Here is a 14,152-nt window from a genome sequence, read left to right as displayed (position 1 = left end):
CTAGCATTTCTGTTCTCTTAGGGTTTGTATGACATGTGCTCAGGATCTCCTGGCTTTCATAGTCTCTTGAAGAAGTCTGGATTACTTCTGATAGGTCTGCCCTTATATGTTACTTTGCATTTATCCCTTACTACTTTTAATATTTTTCTTTGTTTTGTGCATTTGGTGTTTTTATTTTTAAATGATGGAAGGAAATTATTTTCTCCTTCAGTCTATTTGGAGTTCTTTAGATTTCTTGTATGTTCATGGGCATCATTTTCTTTACATTATGGAAGTTTTATTCTATAATTTTGTTGAAGATATTACTGGTCCTTTGTGTTGGGAATTTTCTCTCCCTTCTATACCAATTATCAGTAGGTTTGTTCTTCTCATTGTGTCCTAGATTTCCTGGATGTTTTTTGGGTTGGAGATTTTTGAAATTTCTTTTTAACTGTTTTGTTTTCCTTCCTTCCTTCCTTCCTTCCTTCCTTCCTTCCTTCCTTCCTTCCTTCCTTCCTTCCTTCCTCTCTCTCTCTCTCTCTCTCTCTCCGTCTCCCCCTCTTTTTTCTTTTTTGTTATTTTTTTTTGTATCTTCTGCACCTGAGATTCACTCTTCTATCTATTGGAGATGCCTATGTCTTTGACTCCCGATCTCTTTCCTAGGTTTTCTATCTCTAGGCTTGTCTCCCTTTCTGATTTCCTTATTGTTTCTATTTTCATTTTAGATCCTAAATGGTTTTGTTCAATTCCTTCACCTTTTACATTGTTTTTCCTGTGATTCTTTAAGGAATTTTTGTGTTTCTTCTTTAAGTGCTTCTACCTGATTACTTGTATTCTCCTGTATTTCTTTAAGGGAGTTATTTATGTCCCTCTTAAAGTCCTCTATCAGCATCATGATATGTGATTTTAAATCCAAATTTTGCTTTTTCCAGTGTCAGTGTATCCAGGACTTGCTTTGGTGGGAGAACTGGGTTCAGATAATGCCAAGTAGCCTCGGTTTCTGTTGCTTAGGTTCTTGTGCTTGCCTCTTACTATCTGGTTATCTCTGGTGTTATTTGTTCTTGATATCTCCAACTAGAGCCTGTTTTTTCTGTGAGCCTTGGTTTTTAACTGTGTCAGCACTCCTGCAAGACAGTTCTTTCTGGATGGAATTTGGGTGTGGAGAGCTTTGTCACAGAGTTAGTTCGGGCTTTATGGAGACCACAGGGCTCTGTGGTTCCTATGCTTTGTGCGCTCCTGGTGGATCCTTCTTTGGCCAGTTATTAAAGGAAAAGTGGTGGTCTCCTCTGTGAGCTTAGGACACCACTCTTGGGAGACCAGCTCTCAGGGTGGAATTTGGGTATGGAGGGGCGATGGGACAGCCTTAGCTCCAGGATATTGACAGAGACCCAAAAGCCATCTTTATATAGCAATGGTCTGACACAAATTTTGAGGCAAACTTTATGTTAAATAAATGTGATTTTTTTTTTGAGGACATGTACTCTTTTTACACGACTTTTAAGACTGGCTTTTTACTATAATTAAAGAATTGTATTATATATTTATATACAATATATAGTAAATATATATAATTATATTATATAATTATATAGTAATATATATACATATATGTGTATATATATATATATATATATATATATATATATATTCAGGATATTTCTGTCCAGAGGATACTCTTCGTAACTTTTAACAAACATGATTGATTCTTTTTTTAAATCAAATTTCTTCAACATTCTTACATAAAGGTCATAGATCACAGAATTATCTGCTTCTTTTCAAATATTCAGGCACAAAGACATTTTGGCCAACATTCTGTCCAATTCTAGATAGATCAATTTAACGACATGGTTCACTAGGAAATGGTATCCTGTTAAAGAAGATGAAGAAGTCACATTTGCAGGTCTCAAGAACTGGCACAGTGTTGATTGTTTGACCTGTGTATGTGTTCCCTAAGGTGCTTTATGTCTACTTTTTAAATTTATATATTTTTCAGGGTTCTTTTTAAAAATAGTTTGTGGAGGCAAACTTGACAACCTCAAGCAGCACAAGTTTAATGTTTGCACTTAATGAGATTGAAAATTTATGTAAGACACCATCAGCACAGAGTATATCTGCTGTCCTCTCTCCTCCCAATATATATCAGTCTCATCTATTTTCCTTACTGAGGATTTTTTTATGAAAACATTGTGCATACAATCTACACTTTACAGATCATTATTGTTATTTGTGATCTATATGTGATATATGGAAATCCAGTAGACCCTATAACTTATTCATCTCCTGTACCTAAAATATTGGTTCTGTATAGTATTTTGTTATTATATGGTAAAAAACAAACAAACAATCAAAAAATCAAAATGACATAATCTATAAAAAAGAAACACTAAATGTTGTCTATCAATAGAAAAAGAGTTACTATACAAAATGAGTTAGTGTAGGCATATCTATACTTCCCTTCATTGCAAGTTGATTGCTAGGCTCTGCTTAAAAAAAAAAAGTAAAGCACAGAAAATCCATAACACATTGTATGACACTTTCTGTTTTCACAGACCACTTGTCCTACAGAGACAAAACAAGAGGCTCTTACTTCATCTCCAAACTCATTTCCTGCTTCCGGATACATGCCTGCTCTTGTCATCTATTTGATATATTTCTGAAGGTGAATGTTTTACAGCTCATTTATATATATATATATTATTTTTGCCTTCTCATGTTCCTCTAAACAACTCTTTTTTTTTTTTTTTATTAACTTGAATATTTCTTATATACATTTCGAGTGTTATTCCCTTTCCTGGTTTCCGGGCAAACATCCCCCTCCCCCTCCCCTTCCTTATGGGTGTTCCCCTCCCCACCCTCCCCCCTTTGCCGCCCTCCCCCCAACAGTCTAGTTCACTGGGGGTTCAGACTTAGCAGGACCCAGGGCTTCCCCTTCCACTGGTGCTCTTACTAGGATATTCATTGCTACCTATGAGGTCAGAGTCCAGGGTCAGTCCATGTATAGTCTTTAGGTAGTGGCTTAGTCCCTGGAAGCTCTGGTTGCTTGGCATTGTTGTACATATGGGGTCTCCAGCCCCTTCAAGCTCTTCCAGTTCTTTCTCTGATTCCTTCAACGGGGGTCCTATTCTCAGTTCAGTGGTTTGCTGCTGGCATTCGCCTCTGTATTTTCTGTATTCTGGCTGTGTCTCTCAGGAGCGATCTACACTTCTGCACTTCTTTGCTTCATCCACCTTGTCTAATTGGGTGGCTGTATATATATGGGCCACATGTGGGGCAGGCTCTGAATGGGAGTCCCTTCAGTCTCTGTTTTAATCTTTGCCTCTCTCTTCCCTGCCAAGGGTATTCTTATTCCCCTTTTAAAGAAGGAGTGAAGCATTAACATTTTGATCATCCGTCTTGAGTTTCATTTGTTCTAGTCATCTAGGGTAATTCAAGCATTTGGGCTAATAGCCACGTATCAATGAGTGCATACCATGTATGTCTTTCTGTGATTGGGTTAGCTCAGTCAGGATGATATTTTTCCAGTTCAACCATTTGCCTCTTAATTTCATAAAGTCGTTGTTTTGATAGCTGAGTAATATTCCATTGTGTAGATGTACCACATTTTCTGTATCCATTCCTCTGTTGAAGGGCATCTGGGTTCTTTCCAGCTTCTGGCTATTATAAATAAGGCTGCATGAACATAGTGGAGCCATGTCTTTTTTTATATGTTGGGGCATCTTTTGGGTATATGCCCAAGAGAGGGATAGCTGGATCCTCAGGCAGTTCAATGTCCAATTTTCTGAGGAACCTCCAGACTGATTTCCAGAATGGTTGTACCAGTCTGCAACCCCACCAACAATGGAGGAGTGTTCCTCTTTCTCCGCATCCTCGCCAGCATTTGCTGTCACCTGAGCTTTTGATCTTAGCCATTCTCACTGGTGTGAGGTGAAATCTCAGGGTTGTTTTGATTTGCATTTCCCTGATGACTAAAGATGTTGAACATTTCTTTAGGTGTTTCTCAGCCATTCGGCATTCCTCAGCTGTGAATTCTTTGTTTAGCTCTGAACCCCATTTTTTAATAGGGTTATTTGTTTCCCTGCGGTCTAACTTCTTGAGTTCTTTGTATTTTGGATATAAGGACTCTATCTGTTGTAGGATTGGTAAAGATCATTTCCCAATCTGTTGTTTGTCGTTTTGTCCTAACCACAGTGTCCTTTGCCTTACAGAAGCTTTGCAGTTTTATGAGATCCCATTTTTTCGATTCTTGATCTTAGAGCATTAGCCATTGGTGTTTTGTTCAGGAAATTTTTTCCAGTGCCCATGTGTTCCAGAGGCTTCCCTAGTTTTTCTTCTATTAGTTTGAGTGTGTCTGGTTTGATGTGGAGGTCCTTTATCCACTTGGACTTAAGCTTTGTACAGGGTGATAAGCATGGATAGATCTGCATTCTTCTACATGTTGATCTCCAGTTGAAACAGCACCATTTGCTGAAAATGCTATCTTTTTTCCATTGGATGGATTTAGCTCCTTTGTCAAAAATCGAGTGACCATAGGTGTGTTGGGTTCATTTCTGGTTCTTCAATTCTGTTCCATTGTTCTATCTGTCTGTCTCTGTACCAATACCATGCAGTTTTTATCACTATTACTCTGTAATACTGCTTGAGTTCAGGGATAGTGATTCCCCCTGAAGTCCTTTTATTGTTGAGGATAGTTTTAGCTATCCTGGGTTTTTTGTTATTCCAGATGAATTTGCAAATTGTTCTGTCTAAATCTGAAGAATTGGATTGGTATTTTGATGGGGATTGCATTGAATCTGTAGATCGCATTTGGTAAAATGACAATTTTTACTATATTAATCCTGCTAATCCATGAGCATGGGAGATCTTTCCACCTTCTGAGGTCTTCTTCAATTTCTTTCTTCAGTGTCTTGAAGTTCTTATTGTACAGATCTTTTACTTGCTTGGTTAAAGTCACACCGAGGTACTTTATATTATTTGGGTCTATTATGAAGGGTGTCGTTTCCCTAATTTCTTTCTCGGCTTGTTTCTCTTTTGTGTAGAGGAAGGCTACTGATTTATTTGAGTTAATTTTATACCCATCGACTTTGCTGAAGTTGTTTATCAGCTTTAGTAGTTCTCTGGTGGAACTTTTGGGATCACTTAAATATACTATCATATCATCTGCAAATAGTGATATTTTGACTTCTTCTTTCCGATCTGTATCCCTTGACCTCCTTTTTGTTGTCTGATTGCTCTGGCTAGAACTTCAAGAACTATATTGAATAAGTAGGAGAGAGTGGGCAGCCTTGTCTAGTCCCTGATTTTAGTGGCTTCAAGTTTCTCTCCATTTAGTTTAATGTTAGCCACTGGTTTGCTGTATATGGCTTTTACTATGTTTAGGTATGGGCTTTGAATTCCTATTCTTTCCAGGACTTTTATCATGAAGGGGTGTTGAATTTTGTCAAATGCTTTCTCAGCATCTAATGAAATGATCATGTGGTTTTGTTCTTTCAGTTTGTTTATATAATGGATCACATTGATGGTTTTCCGTATATTAAACCATCCCTGCATGCCTGGGATGAAGCCTACTTGATCATGGTGGATGATTGTTTTGATGTGCTCTTGGATTCGGTTTGCCAGAATTTTGTTGAGTATTTTTGCGTCGATGTTCATAAGGGAAATTGGTCTGAAGTTCTCTTTCTTTGTTGGGTCTTTGTGTGGTTTAGGTATAAGAGTAATTGTGGCTTCATAGAAGGAATTCGGTAGTGCTCCATCTGTTTCAATTTTGTGGAATAGTTTGGATAATATTGGTATGAGGTCTTCTATGAAGGTCTGAAAGAATTCTGCACTAAACCCGTCTGGCCCTGGGCTCTTTTTGGTTGGGAGACCTTTAATGACTGCTTCTATTTCCTTAGGAGTTATGGGTTTTTTTAACTGGTTTATCTGTTCCTGATTTAACATCGGTACCTGGTATCTGTCTAGGAAATTGTCCATTTCCTGTAGATTTTCAAGTTTTGTTGAATATAGGCTTTTATAGTAAGATCTGATGATGTTTTGAATTTCCTCTGAATCTGTAGTTATGTCTCCCTTTTCCTTTCTGATTTTGTTAATTTGGACACACTCTCTGTGTCCTCTCGTTAGTCTGGCTAGGGGTTTATCTATCTTGTTGATTTTCTCAAAGAACCAACTTTTGGTTCTGTTGATTCTTTCTATGGTCCTTTTTGTTTCTACTTGGTTGATTTCAGCTCTGAGTTTGATTATTTCCTGCCTTCTACTCCTCCTGGGTGTATTTGCTTCTTTTTGTTCTAGAGCTTTTAGGTGTGCTATCAAGCTGCTGACATATGCTCTTTCCTGTTTCTTTCTGCAGGCACTCAGCGCTATGAGTTTTCCTCTTAGCACAGCTTTCATTGTGTCCCATAAGTTTGGGTATGTTGTACCTTCATTTTCATTAAATTCTAAAAAGTTTTTACTTTCTTTCTTTATTTCTTCCTTGACCAGGTTATCATTGAGTAGAGCATTGTTCAGTTTCCACGTATATGTGAGCATTCTTCCCTTATTGTTATTGAAGACCAGCTTTAGGCCGTGGTGGTCCGATAGCACGCATGGGATTATTTCTATCTTTCTGTACCTGTTGAGGCCCGTTTTTTGACCAATTATATGGTCAATTTTGGAGAAAGTACCATGAGGAGCTGAGAAGAAGGTATATCCTTTTGCTTTAGGGTAGAACGTTCTATAAATATCCGTTAAGTCCATTTGGCTCATGACTTCTCTTAGTCTGTCTACGTCTCTGTTTAATTTCTGTTTCCATGATCTGTCCATTGATGAGAGTGGGGTGTTGAAATCTCCTACTATTATTGTGTGAGGTGAAATGTGTGTTTTGAGCTTTAGTAAGGTTTCTTTTACGTATGTAGGTGCCCTTGTATTTGGGGCATAGATATTTAGGACTGAGAGTTCACCTTGGTGGATTTTTCCGTTGATGAATATAAAGTGTCCTTCCTTATCTTTTTCGATGACTTTTAGTTGAAAATTGATTTTATTAGATATTTGAATGGCTACTCCAGCTTGCTTCTTCCGACCATTTACTTGGAAAGTTGTTTCCCAGCCTTTCACTCTGAGGTAGTGTCTGTCTTTGTCTCTGAGGTGTGTTTCCTGTAGGCAGCAGAATGCAGGGTCCTCGTTGCGTATCCAGTTTGTTAATCTATGTCTTTTTATTGGGGAGTTGAAGCCATTGATGTTGAGAGATATTAAGGAATAGTGATTATTGCTTCCTGTTATATTCATATTTGGATGTGAGGTTATGTTTTGTGCTTTTCTTCTCTTTGTTTTGTTGCCAAGACGATTAGTTTCTTGCCTCTTCTTGGGTATAGCTTGCCTCCTTATGTTTGGCTTTACCATTTATTAACCTTTGTAGTGCTGGATTTGTAGAAAGATATTGTGTAAATTTGGTTTTGTCATGGAATATCTTGGTTTCTCCATCTATGTTAATTGAGAGTTTTGCAGGATACAGTAACCTGGGCTGGCATTTGTGTTCTCTTAGGGTCTGAATGACATCAGTCCAGGATCTTCTGGCCTTCATAGTTTCTGGCGAAAAGTCTGGTGTGATTCTGATAGGTCTGCCTTTATATGTTACTTGACCTTTTTCCCTTACTGCTTTTAATATTCTTTCTTTATTTTGTGCGTTTGGTGTTTTGACTATTATGTGACAGGAGGTGTTTCTTTTCTGGTCCAATCTATTTGGAGTTCTGTAGGCTTCTTGTATGCCTATGGGTATCTCTTTTTTTAGGTTAGGGAAGTTTTCTTCTATGATTTTGTTGAAGATATTTACTGGTCCTTTGAGCTGGGAGTCTTCACTCTCTTCTATACCTATTATCCTTAGTTTTGATTTTCTCATTGAGTCCTGGATTTCCTGTATGTTTTGGACCAGTAGCTTTTTTCCGCTTTTACATTATCTTTGACAGTTGAGTCAATGATTTCTATGGAATCTTCTGCTCCTGAGATTCTCTCTTCCATCTCTTTGTATTCTGTTGGGGAAGCCAGATCTACAGCTCTTGTCTCTTCTTTTTGGTTTTCTATATCCAGGGTTGTTTCCATGTGTTCTTTCTTGATTGCTTCTATTTCCATTTTTAATTCCTTCAACTGTTTGATTGTGTTTTCCTGGAATTCTTACAGGGATTTTTGTGTCTCCTCTCTATGGGCTTCTACTTGTTTATTTATGTTTTCCTGGAATTCTTTCAGGGATTTTTGCAATTCCTCTCTGTAGGCTTCTACTTGTTCTCTAAGGGAGTTCTTCACGTCTTTCTTGAAGTCCTCCCGCATCATGGTCAAATATGATTTTGAAACTAGATCTTGCTTTTCTGGTATGTTTGGATATTCCATGTTTGTTTTGGTGGGAGAATTGGGCTCCGATGATGTCCTGTAGTCTTGGTTTCTGTTGCTTGGGTTTCTGCGCTTTCCTCTAGCCATCAGATTTTCTCTAGTCTTACTTTGTTCTGCTATTTCTGACAGTGGCTAGACTGTCCTATAAGCCTGTGTGTCAGGAGTGCTGTAGACCTGTTTTACTGTTTTCTTTCAGCCAGTTATGGGGACAGAGTGTTCTGCTTTCGTGTGTGTAGTTTTTCCCCTCTATAGGTCTTCAGCTGTTCCTTTGGGCCTGTGTCTTGAGTTCACCAGGCAGGTCACTTGCAGCAGAAAAGTTGGTCTTACCGGTGGTCCCGAGGCTCAAGTTCGCTTGTGGTGTGCTGCCCACGGGCTCTCCGTGGTGGCAGCAACCAGGAAGATCTGCGCCGCCCCTTCCGGGAGCCTCCGTGCACCAGGGTTCCAGATGGGTTTTGGTGTTTTCCTCTGGAATCAGTAATGTGTGCAGAGAGCAGTCTCTTCTGGTTTCGCAGGCGTGTCTGCCTCTCTGAAGGTTTAGCTCTCCCTCCCACGGGATTTGGGTGCAGAGAACTGTTTATCCGGTCTGTTTCCTTCAGATTCAGGCGTTGTCTCTGTCAGGGGTCCTGCCGCTCCTGGGCCCTCCCCCACAGGAACCCAGAGGCCTTATACAGTTTCCTCTTGGGCCAGGGATGTGGGCAGTGGTGGGCAGTGTTGGTGGTCTCTTCCGCTCTGCAGCCTCAGGAGTGCCCACCTGACCAGGCGGTGAGGTCTCTCTCCCACGGGTTCTGGGAGCAGAGAGCTGCTGCAGGCCGGGATCCGCGGGTGTCATTTATATTTTTTATCAAGACTTCACTATACTCACTGTTCACATTTCAATAACATAGTTAGACATGCAAAGGAAAATGGGTTCTGTTTTTTATTCACTTGTTTAAAATATAGCTTAGAAAAATATATTAATATATTCCAGTGAAAGTTCTAAACAGATTAGAAAAATACAAATATAAGCTTACATATTATGAATTGTCAGACTAAATACTAGGCTCTTTCACAAGAAATAGTTTTGGAAAGAAAGAAGATTATTAACATGAACAAAAGGGAGGATAGATGTTTGTGAATACAAAATTATAAAAGACATTACATATTTGTGAGAAAACAAACACATTTTTACAAATTAGAGAAAGTGGCTTTCTTACAGTACTTGGGGTATCTGTGAAGAGAGACCTAGGAATTCAACTTTTCAATTGAAAATAGATTATTTTAATAAATAATATATCCTGATTATGTTTTCTCCTTGCTCTACTCCTCCTAGTTCTTCCCCCCACCTCGAAAGCAAACAGGCTTCTAAAAGATAATAAAAGAAATAAAATATAACAGCAATTTAATAAAGTAAAGTCGGATTTTGGTGGTGATGGTTTTTGTTGTTGTTGTTGTTGTTTGTGTTTGGGGATTTTTTTGTTATTTTTATGTTTTGTTTGTTTTCCTTGTTTGATTGTGGAGTTTATTGTTGTTTGTTTGGTTTGGTTTGGTTTGATTTGGTTTGGTTTGGTTTGGTTTGGTTTGGTTTGGAGGATTTATAAATGTAGCATATTGTTTTATTCTAGTTCTCAGTGATATCTAGTCTCAATTTCAGATATGGGCCCTAATACATGGGATGGAAGTTTAATCAAATAACTTTTAGGTTGGCTACTCCACAAATTTTATGCCATTATGTACTAGCATATCATACAGGCAGGACATTATTTGAGTAATATTTTTATATTAACCCTGGACCAGATATGGAGAAAAACTTTATAAAAATCATTCTGCCTTCTATAGGTGATTGGTTTATCTAAATAACAGAGTCCATTGCAATAAAAAAACTTTCCAGTTTCATGAGTTCCCATTTATTAATTGATGACCTTAGTGCTTGATGGTGTAATGTTCGGAAAGTCCTGGTCCAGTGAGTTCAAGGCTGGCCCTTCACTTTATCTTCAATTAAGCTCAGTGTAATCTATAGTATTATGTTGAGGTCTTCGATCTCTTTGGAGATATGTTTTGTGCATGGTGATGAGTATAGATTTATGTGTATTCTTCCACACCTAGTCATCCAGTTAAACAAATATTTGTTGAAGATTCTATCTTTCATCCAATGTTAATTTCTAGCTTGTTTATAAAATACCAGCTATTTTAGACTATGTTATTATTTGAGACTATGGTAAAAGGGGTTGTTTCCCTGATTTCTCTTGTTCATCATTGTATATGGAAGGGCTACTGGTTTTCTTTGTAAAGAAATTGTGTGTTCAGATGCTTTGCTAGAAGTGTTTATCAGCTGTAGTAATAAACCACTAGAGTTTTTATGGTCATATATTTATTTGCAAATAAAGATTCTTTGATTTATTTATTTCAGGTTTGCATTTCTTTTGTCTCTTCAGTTGTTTTATAGCTCTAGATAATACTTGAAATGCTATATTCAGTAGACAAGAAGAGAGTAGATAACTGTGTCTTGTCTTGTCTTGTTCCTGGTCGTAGTGTAATTGTGTTTTGTTTTTTCCATTTAAGTTGACTTGTCTATGTGCTTGTCATAAACTGCCTTCATTGTGTTAATGTATGTCCCTCGTATCCCTAATCTCTCTAGCACTTTTATCATAAAGTGGTATTGCAATTTGTCCAAGTGTTTTCTGCACCTAATCATGTATGGTGAATCTTGTGGTTATATCATTCAGTTTGTTTATTTAGAGGAGTTCATTTATCACTTTACATATAGCAAACCATAAATGCATCTTGAAATGAAGCCTACTTGATCATGGTGGATGATTGTTTTGATATATTCTAGGATTCTGCTTGTGAAATTTTTATTGAGAATTTTTTGGACCTAAGTTCAATAGAGCAACTAGTCTGTAGCTCTTCTTTTTAGTTGGGACTTTATGTTGCTTTATTATTAACTGTGGTACTATAAAATGGATAGGGCAATATTTGTTCTGTTTCGTGGAATAATTCAAGATGTATTCAAATTTGTGGGACATGTTCTACCTGGGCTGCCTGGCCTGGCCTCAGTGAGAGATGAAGCATCTATCCTTGCAGAGATTTGAAGTGTGAGAGTGAAGGAATATCCATATGGGCCCCACCTGCTCAGAGAAGAAAGGGAGGGCTATGGGGGAAATTTGTGGAAAGAGATAAAGGTGTGGGGATTGAGTGGGATGTAAATTGAATAAGGAAAAATTAAAATTAAATTAAGAAACAAAAAGAAGTCAGTGAGATTTTAATTTACTTCAATGAACTCTCATTTTGGCTGCTACTTAAAAATAGGCCATGAATAGGAAAGGGAATTAAGGTTGGATAGTCTCAGATTAGATATGATGTTTATTTCTATGTATAGTAATCTTATAAAGCCCAATTGACTCTGTTTTCAAAGAAACACCATTTTGTGCAAAACCATGGGCTAACCTCCAGTTCCAGAAAGAAAGTTCATGTGAGCAAACATCCTATGACAACGCCACCCCCTTAACAACAGCCAGAATATAATAGCAGGATCAAGGTACATAGAGACATGCTGCAGAAAAATACATAACCTGACCATCCTGTTTGTCAGGTGGTTCTGCCCTAGTGTTCAGTTCCTGCTGATTATGCCAGGAATGCAGTTTTTAAAATATTAACTTTTAGACTTAGATGGAGATTCCCCAAGCTTGCTGAAACCATAATAAAAAATCTACATCCCTAGACTCAGGGCTCTTACTCTGACCCAATGCAACTGTGAAACTCCTGAGCCCTTAATAAAAGACCATTGTGCATTTGTATTGAAATTGGCACCTCGGTGTTTTTAGGCTCCCTGTGACTTGGACATAACAGTCTTACACAGAATAGTACAGTAATGTTGAGTTAGACTTTCCATTAGCTTCCTCCCAATAACTCCTAAATTCTTTTCATCCCTATAGTTTTCTGCACTGCAATAAAGTATGTCTTCTGTCAATCTTGAAGCTTATACAATGCATATTTTATTTTTGGTTTTAGGTGCAACAATCATTTGAAAAGGCAAGTATTAATTCCCAGATGCCCACCATTGATCGGGCAACCTTGACAAGATATTTCTACCTCTTTCCTGGCAATTGAGAACAGTAAGTAGATTTCCTTTTAGAGAAATGACTACTTAGCTTGGTTGGCCTAGTTCATTGACTCCTGGCACATTTATACTTCTGTACTTTTAGATTCTATTTATCACTTCAAACAATCAAGCAAATGATAAAGGTTATAAGAAAAACAAAGATAAAACAAAAAAGCAACAATAAATGGTGGAAAATTTAATTTGACAATTATTGAAGTAAATTAGACTATGCCCATATGTTTATTAACATTTTTATCATTTCTCTCTTGCGGTATATCTTTTTATCGCCTGCATAAACCACAAAGAATCCAAGTGGATATCAAGGGGATTGACAGTAAAAGAAATGAGTGAGGGAATGGATTCTCTGTGGAATAAATATACATACCATCTATGCATTCTTTTTCTCCTCTGCAGAAGCAGCTTGAAGAAGTGATCTTGGCCAAGGATTGTGATATATACCTGCAATTCCAGGATTAGGGAAACTGAGGAAAGAATAATTATGAATTCAAGACCAGCCTCAGCAATACTGTGGGATTCTGTCACATAAATAAGCAAACAAGCAAAAATAAAACAAACAAACAAAAAACTTTACCAAAAGGGAACATGTATTTATTTGTGTATAGAAATTTAAAAATTTAAAAAGCAAATAATTGTCTTAAGTTGGGTTCTTTAGTGGAGAATGTTTAAGTTAAAATGGTAGTAAATTGAAGTGATAGGGAATAGCCAACTGTAGTTTCAACTTTAGGGCTCACATGATTCCACAATATGTGAAAAGAAAAGCAGGGAAGTTACCTCTGGAAGGAGGATGAAAGAAAGCTGTGATTGTAATGGTCAGCTTTTATTACCCAACTTGACAGAATCAAGAGTATCTTGGAGTCAAGCCTCTGACCATGCCAGCGATACATTATGTTGAGTAAGTCAAGTGATGCAGAGATGCCTAGCCTAATAGTAGGAAGGATCATATCCTAAGACTGAGACCTGGAAAGCAAGCTGTACATGAGAACTTATCACTTTCTTCTTGGTTATGAGCATAAAACCCTAAGTTCCTGGAAAATTAATGTCCATCATGATAGACTGTACCCTCAAAACTCTGAAGCATGGTAAACCAACTCTTCCTTCAATTGCTTTTGTCATAACATTTTAAAAATAAGATTGCAAGTAGATAAGATATAAATGATTAGATGATATGCCTTGCACACATTTAGATATTATTAAAACATATATCAGAAAGGCTGTTGAGGTGACTCAGTGAGTCAACATACTTACTGAGGTAGGTGAAGAATTCATTCTGGTCCTTGGGTCCTGCATAGTAAAAGGAGGAAAATAAAAATGACTAATTTCACAAGTTGTCTTCTTGTCTCTATACAGGAGTATGTAACACACACACACACACACACACACACACACACACAGAGAGAGAGAGAGAGAGACAGAGAGAGAGAGACAGAGAGACAGAGAGACAGAGAGACAGAGAGACACAGAGAGACACAGAGAGACACAGAGAGAAACAGAGAAAGGAATAAAAGTTCTAAAAATCTTAATAACATGTATTAGCAATGAAGTGTTGTAATCAGAATCCTGCTGCACTATTGGCTGTGGTGAGTTGTTTTATAGCCAGATAGCCAGCATGACACACAATATGGTGTTTATGCATTACAGGGACCAATCTGTGTATTTAAACAAAATGATTAAAAACAAAACATCAAAGAAATATTTTAGTAGTTTTATTCATGACAGTAACAT

General features: G+C 37.5%; 1 protein-coding gene across 3 annotated transcripts in view; it reads left to right on the top strand.

Moving 5' to 3' along the window:
* Positions 1–13,751, top strand: part of Casp4 (caspase 4) — a 34,892-nt gene extending 21,141 nt beyond the window's left edge. The window contains exons 7-9 of one of the 3 annotated variants that reach the window (XM_032910154.1): positions 2,529–2,638; positions 12,319–12,422; positions 12,824–13,751. In XM_032910154.1, the coding sequence (XP_032766045.1) occupies positions 2,529–2,638; positions 12,319–12,417 (209 nt within the window). In that variant the 3' untranslated portion in view covers positions 12,418–12,422; positions 12,824–13,751. Of the gene's footprint in view, positions 1–2,528; positions 2,639–11,722; positions 11,846–12,318; positions 12,423–12,823 lie in introns of those variants that run through there. The other 2 variants (XM_032910155.1, XR_004388809.1) reach the window with 2 other exon arrangements.
* Positions 13,752–14,152: the final 401 nt, after the last annotated feature.

This window comes from Rattus rattus, chromosome 8 (genome assembly GCF_011064425.1).
Source record: "Rattus rattus isolate New Zealand chromosome 8, Rrattus_CSIRO_v1, whole genome shotgun sequence".
Lineage (NCBI taxonomy): Eukaryota > Metazoa > Chordata > Mammalia > Rodentia > Muridae > Rattus > Rattus rattus.
The sequence above is the reverse complement of the archived record's forward strand: the minus strand, read 5'-3'. Positions and strand labels throughout refer to the sequence as shown.